Source organism: Eptatretus burgeri, chromosome 5, assembly GCF_056783735.1.
Source record: "Eptatretus burgeri isolate ZD-2024b chromosome 5, Ebu_testis_v1, whole genome shotgun sequence".
Lineage (NCBI taxonomy): Eukaryota > Metazoa > Chordata > Myxini > Myxiniformes > Myxinidae > Eptatretus > Eptatretus burgeri.
In genome coordinates, this window is record NC_140965.1 from 2,439,737 (window position 1) to 2,456,190 (window position 16,454).

The window sequence follows — 16,454 nt, forward strand, 5'->3', positions numbered from 1 at the left end:
AACTGAAGACAAGATGGGATAAATCTGTGCATGAGGGAGAGCAAGTTTATTTGAAAGAATTCCCAGGATGAGTTCATGTTGGAGAAAGTAGTGATGGGAGACCAGTATAGAAATTTGATGGCTGCTTGGAGACCCTGCCAATCAGCCTGAGTGAAATGCCAGAGTCAATGGCACTGAGGTGGTTCTCTGATAACAGCCAGAGAGATGTCCACTTTGACAAGGACGTGGTCAGAAGAACCAATTAGAGTGCAGGAAGAGCAGCAGATATTGTCAGGGAAATTTGTCAAAATCAGATCCAGAAGAGATGAAGTACGATTGGTTGAGATCCAGGTGGGGAAATTGACCGATTGAGTCAGTCCCATTGAGTCACAGAAGTCTCTTGCTGAAGTGCCATGGCAGGTGAGGGAGGTACCCATACCTCACCAACTGGCATGATGACAATTAAAGTCACCACATATGAGAAGAGAGAGTTAGGATGAGAAGATAGAAGTTGGTCCATGTTTTCGGATAGTGAGGTGTTAATGGAGTCATCACTGTTTGGTGGACGGTAAAGTACACACATAAACATGAGGTGGGAGTGGAGGGAAGCCGTAGCCAGAGGTATTCCTGGGGGTATGGGGGGAGTGAGGGCAGTGCATGGAGAGTGAGGAATAGAATCTTTGACAAAGAGAGCAACTCCTCCACCAGGACGAGGGTCAGGTCTGTCTTACCGGAGGAGGGAGTAACCAGGGAGAGACACTAGGGAGTCAGAGGCGTCTTGAGTGAGGAAAGTTTCTGTTTGGCAGATTATGTCTGGTTTGTCAGTGGCAACCTGTATGGAAAGGTCTGTAAGGTTTGAGCAAAGGCCCCAGATATTTGAGGTCCACACTGTTAAAGAAGGGGGAGGGGAGGAGGCTTTGGGTGCAGGGGATGGGAAGGGAAGGACAAGCGAGGGGGGAGGGGGAGGTGAGAGTTGTTGAAAGAGCGTGGAGGGTTGCAGAATATCTAGGGGAGGGGCCGGATGAGGAGGAGAAAAGGCTCTGTGGTGTTGGGTTAGAGGTGAGGCAAGAAGGAAAGCAGAAGGCAGTTGAGGATTTGAGGAGGTGGAGTGATGAGATGGACATAAGAGGGCAGGGGAAGGAGGTGGCTTTGTTGATGAGAGGGGGACAACTTTGAGAAGTGTGAGTTAAGCGGGTGAATTCTGGGACAAGGGTGAGTGGGGTGAGTTGAGGGAGAAAGGTGAGGGGGAGTTTTTGACAAAGGTGAGAGGGAAGCTTGGAGGGAGAAGAGTGTAATGGTTGCTTTGAGTGAGAGTGGTGAGTTGGCATGAAAGTTGGGAAAAAAAAGAATTGTTGATGGAAAGTGAACATTCTCAGCAAACTGGGTTTTTTAATTTTTAGGTCAGAGATTTGATTAAACACGTTTCTTGATGGATGCAATAAAAGTGAATTAAGAGAATGGAGAGAAGAAACGCTGTTACAGTTGGATTTTTTTTCGGCAAGGAATGAAGTAAAGGTCGAATTAAGTGCAGTCTGTTGAAATTGAAAAAGTGTAGTGCATTATTATGCAGTTATGAGTACCACACCTGTGAAAGAGGAAGATGAAGCATTATAAGAGATCGTTTTTATTATTGTTATTATTATTAGTGGTCTTGTTTCAGAGAGTTTTCATCAGATTAGGTAATGGAAAGGTTGTCGAAAAAATCATTAGGTGAATGGTGAATTTGGATCGGTAAACGCAGGGGGTGGAAACAGATAACGTGGTTACGGGAGAAGCACGTGGATACGGGAGGTGTATAGTCAAAAGTGAATTAATTTCTTTCTTTATTTTAAATAAGGATTGTGCTTGATTCGGAAAAGGAATGGTTGAAGTAAAATATTGGAGGTGTAAGGTGATTGAGGAACGGTAAACACAGAGTGAAGCTGATTGATTGATGAAAAGTATCAGGAAGAGGGTCGAGAGACACATGGTTAGAGGAGGTTATAGTTAAGGCCCTGTCACACCTTGACGATTTTGCCAGCATATACCGACGTATGAAAAATTTGTCTAAAACGCTGACACACGTTGAATACGTTCTGGGTAAGTTTTGTATATGTTAAGAGCAAGCTGGCATACGTCGTAGTACACTGGCATACGTCGTAGTACGCTGAGCTCGTCAACAAATTTTAACATGCTTGAAATTTTTCGACGTATGCCAGCGTATGACTCACACATTCTGCATACGCTGGCCATAAGTTGTAGGCACGTTACGCGATCGTTGACACACGTCGACACACGTTACTTGTAAGTTACTCATAAGTCGAAACACATCGAGGTAATGTTTAGCACACCTATAACTTATTTCTAACCTATGAGAAATGTGTTGCCGGCACGTTACGTGATCGTTGACACACGTCGACACACGTTACTTGTAAGTTACTCAAAAGTCAAAACACGTCGAGGTAATGATTAGCTTCAATGTTCCAGACTTCATGGGTTTTTTTTGTTTTGTTTTTTTTCTTCGGCATGACAGTGATGTTGACACTTCGATTTCTAGTGCAGTTATAATATAATGTAATTAATAGGCTGCAGCTCAACGATTTAAATCACAACCGCACTAGAAATCGAAGTGTCAACATCACTGTCATGCCGAAGAAAGAAAATAAAAAAACATGGAGTCTGGAACACTGACATGTTCCTCCTTGTGAACCCCATTTTTATATACCAATTCCCCTAAACGCTGCCAATATGCCATTATACGGTAGCTGTAAGTTAGTAACACGTTCAGTAAGTTCTGTGGTCGTCCAGAAGACGTCAAAATACATCTACATACGTCAATATGCGTTGGAGATACGTTACACATAGGTTCAAAGCACGTTACTCATAGGTTCAAAGCACGTTACTCATAGGTTAGAAATAAGTTTCGGGTATGCTAAACATTACCTCGACGTGTTTCGACTTATGAGTAACTCACGAGTAACGTGTGTCGACGTGTGTCAACGATCGCGTAACATGCCTACAACTATGGCCAGCGTATGCGGAACGTGTGCGTCATACTCTGGCATACGTCGAAAAATTTTCAACATGCTGAAAATTTGTCGACGTACTTGGCGTACTATGACGTATGCCAGCATGCTTCAGCGTGCTCTTAACATATTCAAAACTTACCCATATCGTATTGGACGTGTGCCAGCGTATTCGGCAAATTTTTCATACATCGGCATACGCTGGCTAAAACGTCAAGGTGTGACAGCGGCTTGACACTTCGATGTCTAGTGCGGGTATGATTTGAATCGTCGAGCCGCAGCCTTTCAATAGGCTACGCCACGTGACAGTCGGCGATACGCTGCCTTGCGCTATGCATAAGTTAGACTATCGTTGGGCATAGGTTGTGAACGCCAACAACACGCTCAGCATTCGTTGATATAAGTAATCTATATGTTATCGAAACGTTCTGTGCACGTTACTAATACGTTATGCATACGTCCAACTCGTTATGAATACGTCCAAAACTGGAAAAAAAACAATAGTTCAGCGTACGCCAGCGTTTTACATACATTTTGATACCTTGCCATATGCTGGCTAAAACGTCAAGGTGTGACAGGGCCTTTAGGAAGGATACAAGGAAAATTATTATTTTTTGAAGGATTTTTGAACATTCGGGAATGGAAGGTTGTAGGAAGAAATCGTGAAGGTAATGATGAGAGTGGGTCAGCTCAAGTGGAAGAAAGATGGTGTGCCGGCAGGAGGAAGAAGAAGGAGGAGGAGGATCGGGACTGGTGAGTATGCAGGGAGAAAGGTAGTTTTTTTGTTGTTGTTTTTTTAATTATTATTTAAGACAAGAAATAGTGTTTGGTTGGGAGGGAATAGATGGGGGATGTTGGGAAAGTGGAGAAAATAGGAATTGAAGATAATAGGGAGAGAATACAAATAAAAACAATCATACACCTGGAGGAGAACTCCTGAATGATCTTAAATAGATGGTTGCTCTTTGTGGATTATGCGGTTTAACGGTGCGAGACATTATTCGTGGTGATGTATACCATCACAGTCAGGAGGTGCGTCTGATATATATATATATATATATATATATATATATATATATATATATATATATAAATATATATATATATTTGTATATATATATATATATATATATATATATATATATATATATATATATATATATATATATATATATATATATCTTCTTATTATTCTTCTTATTCTTCTTTGGGCTGCTCCCGTTAGGGGTCACCACAGCGGATCATCCGTATGATCCGCATAGTGATTTGGCACAGGTTTTATGCAGGATGCCCTTCCCGACGCAACCCTGCTCGCCTCTTACGACACAGGGATATGGTACACCTATTTTAACTCGGGCATACACCGGGCCCAGTACACTGGTACTCACTTCGCCGACCTCGGAAGGATGGCAGGCTGAGTCAACCTCCTGGTGTGTATTAATTCAAGTGGCCAACGGGGCTTGAACTCAGGACTTTTTGGATCCCAAGCCGCTACCCTAACCCTGTAAGTATGTATGTATGTATGTATGTATGTATGTATATATATATATATATATATATATATATATATATATATATATATATATATATATATATATACATACATACAATCTGTGATAGATGCGAAAGTACATGTTATATCTTTTCAAAAACAGGAAATAGCACACTGTGCAATCTTTACAAGAATTTAACTGTTGTAGAAATTCTTTGTCTTTGTTGATCTGTGTATGTCCAGTTCCATTTGATCTTCATTACAAGGGGGGATGTGCACTTTTTAACTGGTCGGCAAGCTATCTTTCAGTGGCCACTTCTCAGCAAAGTCGGTTAATTCACCCTTTATCTGGCTTGATATGGCGGGAGAATCAAACCATATCATCTTCTCACTTATGCATTTGAAGTGCTTCTTCTGGAAGGCTATTCATTCATCTTGTGGAAAATTAGCACATATCACAGCCTCTCTTTCTGTCAGTCGGATCATGAGACCAGTCATTGCGAAGCCCAAGAAGTGAATGGTGGCAGCCTGCTGGCCAACCAGCAGACGTGTCCACCTGGATCCGACTAGGCAACATGGCAGCCGAGTCCATCCATGTTGAGGAGGAATTTGAAGAGGAACTTTTATTGAGGAGGAATATCGTAGTTGGAAGCTTTCACGACCAAGTTGAGGAAGGACTTGGTGAGGAGCGCCATTAAAGGAATTGTTATGAAAAGGGAGATTATGAAAGTTTTTTTTTTTTTTGAAAGATTTTTTTATTTCAACAATTTTGAAAGACACCTTCAGCAAACTTGAGAAATGACAAAAAAATGACGATTTTCCTTGTTTTGACTCCCTTTTCTTTCTTTCTGTATTTTTTATCCAGATTCTGGCACTGAATCCTGAAAGCTTCACTCCCTGGTCTGTGCGAGTTTGAATACCGCCTTCGCTGGGTCTCATCATCTTGTTCACGACCTGATGTGGAACCCAAGAGTCTTCAATGAGCAATGGATTTTTAACCATCGATTTAGTTACTTTTGCTGCAGTTGCTGTCGCACCAATAATGATGCAGTAAATCTTGTGATTTTTGCCTCTCATAGAATAGTTCTTAAAGGAAATGTTTTCTCTGGGATACAAAATGAAGGCTCTTGGAAAAGCGAGAATACAGAACTGATCAGAGCATAATAAAACAATCAATAGTTGAAAGGGGGAAACACATTAACAGTAAGGTTGGGGGACATTACAGAGGGGTACTTGGAGGCAGAATGGGCATGAGGAAAGATGACAGCAAAGGGAAGGAGAGGAAGATACTTGGGCAGTGAACAAGCTGGATACAACCTCAAGCAAGGCAAGAAGAGGAATGGAAAAAAACAGAAATGAAACTAATGAAATAAAAAATAGGGAAAGTGACATCCAGGTACAGGGTCCAGGTTCCAGGTCTGAGTACATTGGCCGTTAGCTCGTGCATGCTTCCTTTCAGTTAATGAAAGCTACGTTTTCTGGACCAGATCCATTATGTCTCTCTGTTGTCGTTTCGTCCATTGGTTGTGGGTTGTGTTTTCATCCAATTTTCCGTATTTAACCTTACCTTGATGTGGTGTATTGTCAAATTTGTGTGCCTGTGGGTGACTGACCTACTCGTCAAGGCCTCAGCTAGAGTCTGCTTTGACGCCACGTGCTCCATTCCACTCTGTTCTACTATAAATGGATGAAGTGTGTGTCTGTGTGTCTCCTTCATAACTTCAAAACTATGAAACTTATCAGTCTGAAACTTTGCCTGCATACTAAGAAAACTTCATGGAAGTGCATGACTGAAAATTGGGTGTTTGGGTTCATTAAAATAATTTGATAATTATTTTGAGGATAATTCACGACCTTATTTAATGAAATCCTTTATCAGGCACATCCTTGGACACTGTCGGACACCTCACTCACACTCCATAGGGGGGTCTTAATTTGCCATTTTGTTTGGCCTATTCAAACATGCTTTGATTTGGAAACATGATTTACTCTTATGGGCTAATTAAGGCATATAATCGAAATATTATGTCGGATTTGAGAATCGGACCTGGTGGACAAAGTAAGTGTCAAAATCTGGAGTGAGATCTGAAAATTTTAACAAATTAGTGATTTTTAGAACTTAGTGTATTTATTGAAGCAAAGCGTTAAACTTAACTTTTCTCCTGTTCGGACAATTATATTGAGTGAAGAAAAGATTGTGGAATGTGCAGAAAGTGTAAATTCATTGAGTGAAACGCTGTGCTTCGCAACCTGCTTTTTCAATCCATGATAGCACAGTCTACAGGGATCCTTTTTTTTCGACAATTACATCCGCAGTTTGCTGTTTCCGTTTTGGGTGATTTGCTTACATTACAAAATATGAGTATGAATATACTATTATAGTTCCGCCAATATATTAATAGTCAGTAGTTTCTGCAAACGAAGAGGAAGTTTTTTGTTGCTGCAAGTGTGGAGGCTTTTTTTTTGCTGACAAAATATTAATATAAATATCCTAATAGTTACTGCAATATAATAATAGTCAGTAGTTTCTGCAAGCGATTAGGTACGTAGACAGCACACATAGATGTGTTAGAAATGGGAACAAATGACTTATTGGGGTGTGTGCGTGCCTGTTATTGGTTACGTGTGTGCGGTGAACGGGTTTCGCAGGCACGCGATCTGAATTTGAACGACAGCCCGTGCTGTGTGGCACTGAGGGGAGGTTACACAGCCGTATCACAAACCATGTGCTTCTGCAGGGCTGAAGCCTCATGGGAATTGGACGTGCTGTGGTATCGAAGCCACGTGGGATGTGCTACCATGCATTGCGGGTTTGGGGAAATCCATGCATGTGTGCAAGTGAAATAATGAGTATATCGCCGGTGTGTATGCACATTTTGCGATGCTTCCTTTCAAAGTACCTCCCAATTCAAGAATCCTAATTCTCCAAATTGAACTAATTTGCTTCTTACTTTAAAAGCTTTTAATTAAACTTTAACATGTTTAAACACTTGACCCATCAACCGTCCCCACAACTTTCCTCCGTGCCTGCAACAACCACTCTTTTCACCCCTACTGTGATGTATGTCTCTGTGTATCTAAATTGGAGACCATGAGAAGTCCAGTATGTAGAGGTTGCCTGTCAGTAGTTTCTGCTAACCCTTCGCATCCTTGAATAATGTGACATCTCTCATGCCATTTACACCCCCTGCCCCCTTGTCATCCCTATCCACCCAAATCCTCCCAATCCCTCTTCTCAGTGTCCCTCCACCTCATGTACCCTCTTTCTGCTTTCCCCTCAATCCACCCCTCCCATCATCCACTTCAAACACCAAATCTCATATTTCCCCTCCCCCTGCACCCTACCATCATTCTCTGCTCCCTGCCTCCTCCAATCTCCTCCCCTCTCCCCGCCATCTCCCATCTTCCCTGCAGCCCGCCCCTCGCAGTGGCCCTCCCAAAGTCCCCTCCCAGCTTACTCCTCTGAACTTCTTCAAGAGGATTGTTAAGGGAGTAAATGAAAGGGTTTGCCAGACCATATTTACAGAGATACAGAGTGAGAGTGTGAGATTTCCAAGGATTGAAAGACATATTCCAAGTGTTCGACCAGCTCGTGATTCTATCAAAGTCTGCAAAGATGGAAGAGACTGCTGCCTACATTTCTGAATAATGGAGGATCTTATGGAGTTGTTCAGGGAGCTGAGGCGTAAAACTGTACGTGCACTAAGGGTGGACAAGGAAGCCAATGTGCGAGGAACCTGTGAGGGGGTAGAGCATCACCCGTGGACAGGTGATTCTCGTCCCGCTTACAGGGGAATTCGCGCATTGCGTTCATCCAAGCCCATCCCTCGGAGCACTGCAGTGAGAGCAGAGAGTGGTGGGCTCTTAACGGAGGAGTCTGAAGTGAAGGCCCGTTGTGCTGGTTACATTGAGCGGTTGTACCAGGCTGATCCACCAGCTGTCGAGTTGGACGTCAAGGGTGTTACAATCCCTGTTGCTGACCCTCCAATCAATTGTGGTCCACCTTCGCTTGTGGAAACACGGGCTGCGGTGAACCGGTTGAAACAGGGTAAAGCTCCAGGGATCTGTGGCATCCATGCTGAACTTCTCAAGGCTGGTGGAAATGCTGTACTCGTGTCGTTGCATGCAGTTTTGTGCTCTGCCTGGAACACAGGCATCATCCCAACTGATTGGAAGAGGGGCCTTGTTGTCCCTCTCTGGAAAAGGAAGGGTGATCGCCAAGACTGCAACAACTATCGAGGGGTGACGCTGCTCTCAGTGCCGGGCAAGGTCTTTGCTCGGATAATTCTTGAGAGGGTTCACCACCATCTGCTTGAGCACCAGCGTCCAGAGCAGTCAGACTTTACACCAAAGAGGTCAATGATTGACCGTATCCTTGCTCTTCATGTCCTCACCGAACGCAGTCGAGAGTTTCTGCAGGGGCCGCTTGCAGCCTATGTTGATCTCTGTAAAGCGTTCGATTCAGTGAATCGGGATGCCCTCTGTAGGATTCTTGGTCTTCGTGGGGTGCCACCAAAACTGATCGATCTGATGTCTGAACTGTACTCTGGTACTGAGAGTGCTGTGAAGTGTGGTGGTACCATCTCTGACTTATTTCCAGTTGTTACTGGAGTTCGTCAGGGGTGTGTACTGGCCCCCACACTTTTCAGCACTTGTATGGACTGGATTTTAGGGAGGATGTCGGAAAGATCTAACTGCGGTGAATCGTTTGGGAATGTCAAGATCTCGGACCTTGATTTCGCAGATGATGCAGTCATCTTTGTGGAGACTTTAGATATCCTTTTGGGGGCCCTCGAATTGATGAATGAGGAGTCGGAGCCGCTGGGATTGCGGGTTGCTTGGGTCAAAACTAAGACCAGGCTTTCAATGACATCTTGGATGCTGCTGTCCTGTCTGTGTCTGTTTGTGGTGAGGATGTTGAGGTCGTGAAGAGATTCACTTACCTTGGCAGTGATATTCATGTCTCTGCTGGCTGTGAGTCAGATGCCAATAGACATCTGGGTCGGGCCTGGGGAGTCATGGATTCACTGGATCATGGGGTGTGGCGCTGACAGTACCTGTGCGGGAGGACAAAAGTCCAAGTCTTCAGGTCCTTGGTGCTTCCAGTCTTGCTCTATGAATGCGAGACTTGGACTCTGACCAAGGATCTGAGACGGAGACTTAATTCCTTTGGTACCAGGTCTCTTCGGAGAATCCTTGGCTATCGCTGGTCAGATTTTGTGTCCAACGAGCAGTTGCTGAGAGAGACGGATGAGATTTGTTACCTGCATGGTCCGCGAGCGTCAATTGCGGCTGTATGGACAGGTGGCTCGTTTTCCTGACGCTGATCCTGCTCACCAGATTCTCTCAGCGAGGGAGTCTCGTGAGTGGAGGAGGCCGATGGGCCGACCACGTGCCTCGTGGTTGCAGCAGGTTGACCAGCATCTCAGGGAGATGGGGATGGGCCTGGCATCTGCCTGGGGGAAGGCCAGACGGAGGCCCCTGGAGTACCGGCGGAAAGTGGACGCAGCAACGCGCTGTTCTGGCACATGTTCCCATACCTGACCCCTGGAGGATGTTACAGCAGAGGGTGTCGACGTCAGCAACGAGATAAAAAGGATTTTCCAGTCAGAAAGATTGTTCATGAAGATTTGGAATAAAACTGAACCCAAAGCACTGCCTTGGGCCATGCCTTGACAGGGAGAGGACATGAGAGGATCCCATTGAGAGACTGTGAGAGGGTTTGCTATCATAGTAGTTGAAGTCAGTAAGCCATGTGTGAAGGTGACCTTGTTTGCCATAGATCAAGACTTTGGAGAGCAAGACAGGGTGCCAGACTGTATCGAATGCTCGAGATATGTCTGGAGACTTCTCTCATCTCCTGTTTGAGGTTGAGGGCCCTCATACATTGTTGGGAGAGCAGAAGCAGCATGTCCATGTTCGAGTATCTGGGTCTGAGCTCATGGTCTGAGATCAGGCCTTTGGAGAAAAGGTTGGATTTTTTGTCAAATGCGATGATGGATTCCTTGACCTTCCTGATGATTGGAAGTAAGCTGTGATAGGGTGAACAGAACAGAAAGAGGATGTGCAAGAGCAACAGAGCAGGTTTTTAGGACACATGCTCTGATGCCATCTAGGCAAGTTGCAGAATCAGAGTCGAGGGTTACCACAAACGTCTCCATATTCTCAGGTGAAAGAGTCCAGGATCAGTTGCATGTGATTGAGTTGGGTAGGTGCAGATATCATGATGTTTGGAATACAACAATTGAAAACAAAAGAGAATTGAGGGATTCGGCCTTCCTATGAGCAGTGTCAGCTGTGGTACCATTTAAAGATATGGAAGTGATGGAGTGGGGGCATACATCAGAGACAGACTTAACAAGGCGCCACCTGGTTTCAGAGGAGGGAGACAAGTTTTAAAGTTCAGTCTGGAGTTTGGCAAGATGTCGTTTTCTGGCTCTCTTGAGAGTCGACACAATTGTTGCAGACTTTATAAAGTGATCTTCGGTTGATTAAGAGTCGAAGCTTTTCAGATGCTGAGGAAAAACGATTTCCACTTTGTTGTGAATCCTGATGTGAAATGTAATTCAGTACACAATGATCTGCGAACAATAAATCATTGTCTTTGTTCTTTCAATTTTGTTCTGGAATCTTGGCATGTTAATAAAAAACATCCACCATCAGGAAGATTATTTGTCGAAATGCCACTGTGACAATCGTCATGATAGACATCAAAGAGCATTTTAGTAAAATTTATAACGAAAAGGGTACTACTAGCCAAAACACACCCTTGATTTTCACCAGTTGTGATGGAAAAGGAAAGCCTGATGTTCGCTTCACAGTTATGGTGGCTCGCTGGAGATCTTAGGGTTTTGAGTTTGAACACCTGTTGGACCGTTAAAATACCACCAGGTGGGTTGACTGAACCCATCATCCTTCCAAGGTCGGCAAAATGAATACAAGCTTTCTGGTAACGGGCACTGAATCAGCAGCACAGCCACGTTTCCAGAAATGATGCAACCAGCATCTACAGGCTGCATACGAAACAACATTGGAATGGCTTTTGTATCTTTTCATTTTCTTCCACATGAGCAAGCATACCACTGTGGAATTACCTCACCATGTTGATAAACTTTGCAGGACAGCCAAATTTAGACATTCTTTTTCAAGAACCTTCACGGTTAATGGTATTCAAAGCTTTATTTTTCAAAACCCTTCATGGTTAATGGTATCAAAAGCTTTTGTTAGATCAAAAAAAAACTGTGGAAAGATCAAAGGTTGGTTCAAGGCGTTTTTCCTGGAGCCGTTTCAGCAGCACAAATCATGTCAATTGTACTGCTAAACTTTTTGAAGCCACATTGGCTCTCTGGAAGTAGACCATTCTCCCTTTCGTTATGTACAAGATGGATGGTTCAGCAAAATTCTCGCTAAAAATTTCCTGCAATAGATAATAAAGAGATACCTCAATGATTGTTGCTAAATTGATGTTTTCCTTTGTTTTTATGCAAATTAATAATTGATGTGTCTTTGTTCTCTTGAGGTATTGACTCTTATTCCCACATTCATTGAAATAATTAGGCTCTTTCCTGGTTGGAAAGTGAACATTTCTTGTAAATTTCTGCTGGAATTGCATCCAATCCTGGAGGTTTACCATTCAAGAATGTTTACCATAGAAAAAGAATTGACAAGTTTTTTTTAACAGCTTGAGTGACTTCCGGTTCCGGGTTTGGAGCGACGAGAGGTCTCCTTCGGGTCTCCATGCTGACGTTCTCAAAGTTAAGTTTCTGGTCGTTATCTGTCCCGTTTTAACTGTTTAATTTTCTCACCTACATGTTACTGTGTGTTCCTAGTTCGGTTTTGTTTCAAAAATCATGCTATTTTGTGAGTATTTTTGTTGACGTTCTTATCTGTGTTTGAGGCCTAGGCCTTGGTATAGGCTTGAGGCCTACCGGTTCCACTCGGTGTTCGATCGTTTTTTTTTTTTTTTCTCCCCATTACCTTCAATTTCTATCCTCCCCATTACCTTCAATTTTCATCCTCCCCACTTTCCAAACATCCCCCATTCTCCCAACTAATCTCTTTCTTATCTCAAAAAATAAAAAAAATACCCAACAACAACAACAACACGCTCACCTTCTCCCGATTCTGCTTCTTGTTCTTCCTCTAAACTTCCTCCTCGTCTTCTTCCTCGATTTTTTTCTACACTTCCATGACCTAATCTGTTGAACTCTCTCAAACATTAATATTAACAACAAAAACGATCTTATAATGCTTCATCTTCCTCTCTCACACATGTGGTACTCATTACTGTTTCATAATGCACAACTCTTCTGCTATTTTAACAGACTGCTCTCATTTCGAGCTCTCCTTCATTCCTTGCCAAAAAAGTCCAACTATTACAGCGCTTCTTCTCTCCATTCTCTGAATTCGCCTTCATTGCATCCATCAGGAATTGTGTTAAATCGCATCTCTGACCTAAAACTTTTAAAAACCACAGTTTGCCATGGATGTTCGCTTTCCATCAACCATTCTGTTTTCCAACTTCAGTGCCAACTCACCCCCCTCACCCCTCACTCTCAAAGCAACCATTCCACTCTTCTCCCTCCAAGCCTCCCTCTCACTTCTCTCAAAAATCCCCCCCTCACCTTTCTCCCACCTTTCATCCCCCTCACTCATCCTTCTCAAAGTTGCCCCCCCTCTCATCTACCAAGCTGCCTCCCTCCACTGCCCTCTCACCTCCATCTCTTCACTCCACCTCCTCAAATCCTCAACTGCCTTCTTCCTTGTCTCTTGTCCCCCCTCTCCCCCAGCACCACAGAGCCTTTTCTCCTCCTCATTCGGCCCCCTCCCCTCACCATTCTGCAATACCCCACACTCAACAACCCTCCTCACCTCCCCCCTCACGTCCCTTGTCCTACCCTCCCCCTCCCCCTCCACCTCCTGCAACCAAAGCCTCCTCCCCTACCTCTTCATTAAAAGTGTGGACTTCTAATATCCGGGGCCTTCGCTCAAACCTTTCAGATCTTTCCATACAGGTTGCCACTGACAAACCAGACATTACCTGCCTAACAGAAACTTTCCTCTCCCAAGACGTGTCTGACTCCCAAGTATATCTCCCCGGTTACTCCCTCATACGGTATGACAGACCTGAGCCTCGTCCTGGTGGAGGTGTTGCTCTCTTCATCAAAGACTCTATTCCTCACTCTCCATGCACTGCTCTCACTCCCCCACACCCCCAGGAATACCTCTGGCTTTGGCTTCCCTCCACTCCCACCTCATGTTTATATATGTACTGTACCGTCCACCGAACAGTGATGACTCCATCTACATCTCACTATCCGAAAACATGGACCATCTTCTATCTTCTCATCCAAATTCTCTCTTCCTCTTATATGGTGACTTCAATTGTCATCACGCCAGTTTGCTAGGTGTGGGTACCTCTCTCACCTGCCATGGCACCTCAGCAAAAGCTTTCTGCAACTCATTCGGACTGACTCAATCGGTCAACTTCCTGACCCAGATCTCAACCAATGGTACTCCATCTCTTCTGGATCTGATTTTGACAAATTTCCCTGACAATATCTGCTGCTCTTCCTTCGCTACAATCGGTTCTTCTGACCACATCCTTGTCAAAGTGGACATCTCTCTGTCTGTTATCAGAGAACCACCTCACCGCCGTCGAGTCTGGCATTTCACTCAAGCCGACTGGCAGGGTCTCCGAGCAGCCATCAAACTTACAGACTGGTCTCCTATGACTACTTTCTCAAACATCAACTCATCCTGGGAATTCTTTCAAAGAAACTTGCTCTCCCTCATGCACAGATTTATCCCCTCTCGTCGTCAGTTGTCCTACCCTTCCTCCCACCCTTCCTCCCACCCTTGGTTTACTGAAGCTTGTGGCGAGGCAGTTGTCCTGAAACAACTTGCCTTTGCCTCATGGAAAGCAAACCCAACTGAGGGCAATCTCAGTTCCTTCCACAAAGCTCGGAACAAGTGTGTATCTACCCTCAGGAGAGCCAGAAAACAACATCTTTCTCATCTCAAGTCTGAACTCTCAAACCTCTCTCCCTCCTCAAAATCCCGGTGGCATTTAATCAAATCTGTTTCTGGTGTATGTTCCCCCTCCATCCCCTCCCTTACCTCAAATGGCCGCACTGCTGATACCACACGTGATAAAGCTGAATGTCTAAACTCGGTGTTTGCAGCTAAATCTTGTGTCCTAAACCCATCACTTTCTCTACCCACTTTACCCAGTCGCACCCAACTGTCCCTGGACTCTGTATCCTTTTCTCCTGACAAGGTGGAGAGCTTGCTTTCAAACCTCGAGTCAGATTCTGCAACCGGTCCAGACGGCATCAGCCCACGTGTCCTCAAAGCCTGCCCTTCTGCTCTTGCTCACCCTCTATCTGTTCTATTCACCCTCTCATTCGCTCAAGGTCATCTGCCATCTGCTTGGAAATCTGCTAACGTCACTGCCCTTCATAAAAAAGGTGCCAAAAAAAAGAAACCTGTAACTACAGACCAATCAGCCTTCTCCCAATCATCAGCAAGGTTATGGAATCCATCATCGCTTCAGACATGAAATCCTTCCTCTTCTCCAATGGCTTGATTTCCAATCATCAATTTGGTTTCAGACCAGGTCACTCTACCAAAATCACGAATGCTGCTTCTGCTCTCCCATCAATGGATGGAGGTCCTCAATGCCAGACAGGAAATCCGAGCCATATCCCTGGACATATCACGTGCTTTTGACACAGTCTGGCACCCTGTCCTACTCACCAAACTCTCTTCGCATGGTATTCAAGGCCATCTCCACTCATGGCTCGCAGACTTCCTCTCCTGTCGCAGTCAACGTGTGGCCCTAAATGGAGTTCTTTCATCCCCTCTTCCTGTGCAGGCTGGAGTTCCTCAAGGTAGTGTTCTGGGCCCTGTTCTTTTTCTGGTTTTCATCAATGATCTCTCCGACTCTCTGGGAAATCCTCTATTTCTCTTTGCCGACGACTCCACCCTCTGCCGTACCATCTGTCATCCCTCAGACCGGCAAGCAGCAGCTTCTTCGCTCACTGCAGATCTGGATAAAATCACAAACTGGTCCAACACGTGGAACATGTCTTTCAATCCGGACAAATCTCACACTCTCACTATGTCTCTTCGAAAGGACCGTTTAGAAACCCCCCCATCCACTTTCTCAACAATCCTCTGGAAGAAGTCTTTTCTTTCAAGCTTCTGGGTCTCACTATCTGCCATGACCTTTCCTAGGAAAGTCACATTTCCAACTTCGCCTCAAAAGCCAGTAGCGGACTGGGAATCCTCCGTCATGCTAAGTCCTTCCTCGGCCCTCTTGAGCTCCTGACCACTTACAAAGCTTTTGTCCGTAGCCTGATGGAGTACTGCTCTTCCCTCTGGGCTGGTGCTCCTGCCTCCCACCTTTCTCGGCTTCACGCTGTCGAAACCAGGACATTTAAGATCATCGGCATCTCCCGCAATGAAGCTGAGTCTTTGGGCCTCTCACTCAATCACCACAGGTTGGTCGGTGGTCTTTCTGTCTTCTCCCGACTCCTCTCCAGCCTTGCCCCCCCCCTGCTCTCTCTGCGATTTGTCCCCACCACATTTCCACAGGGCGCTCAAGGTCCGCCAACAGCCCCCTTCTGGTAAAACTACCAAAATCACGAATCACTGCTCATCTTCACTCTTTCATTCCTTTTTTTTCCTGCCTTTGGAATAAACTTCCTCACTCTAGTCTTTCCCATTCTTCCCTCCAGGCTTTCAAAACAGCTGTTCACCACCACCTCTTATCTTCCCCCATCCAAATCCTCGATCTTTTCTACCCCCGATAATCCACCCAAGCCCACTTCCTTCAATTCCCCTGCTTTCCTTCCTGAAAGTCCCTGTAATGTCCATCTTCTCCTCGCCATGTTCCCCGTCCCATCCCCGTCCCATCCCCATCCCTCTCCCTTCCACAGTTCACCTAATGTGTCTGTTCCCCACTGTTTTGTCCC

General features: G+C 44.8%; 1 protein-coding gene across 7 annotated transcripts in view; it reads left to right on the plus strand.

Annotated features, from left to right (window-relative positions):
- LOC147025699 (xanthine dehydrogenase/oxidase-like) overlaps window positions 1–11,092 on the plus strand; it is a 359,829-nt gene extending 348,737 nt beyond the window's left edge. For all 7 annotated transcript variants that reach the window (XM_085880375.1, XM_085880376.1, XM_085880374.1 and 4 more), the window contains one exon: window positions 5,342–11,092. In XM_085880375.1, coding sequence (XP_085736501.1) covers window positions 5,342–5,392 — 51 coding nt within the window. In that variant the 3' untranslated portion in view covers window positions 5,393–11,092. The remainder of the gene's footprint in view (window positions 1–5,341) is intronic.
- Window positions 11,093–16,454: the final 5,362 nt, after the last annotated feature.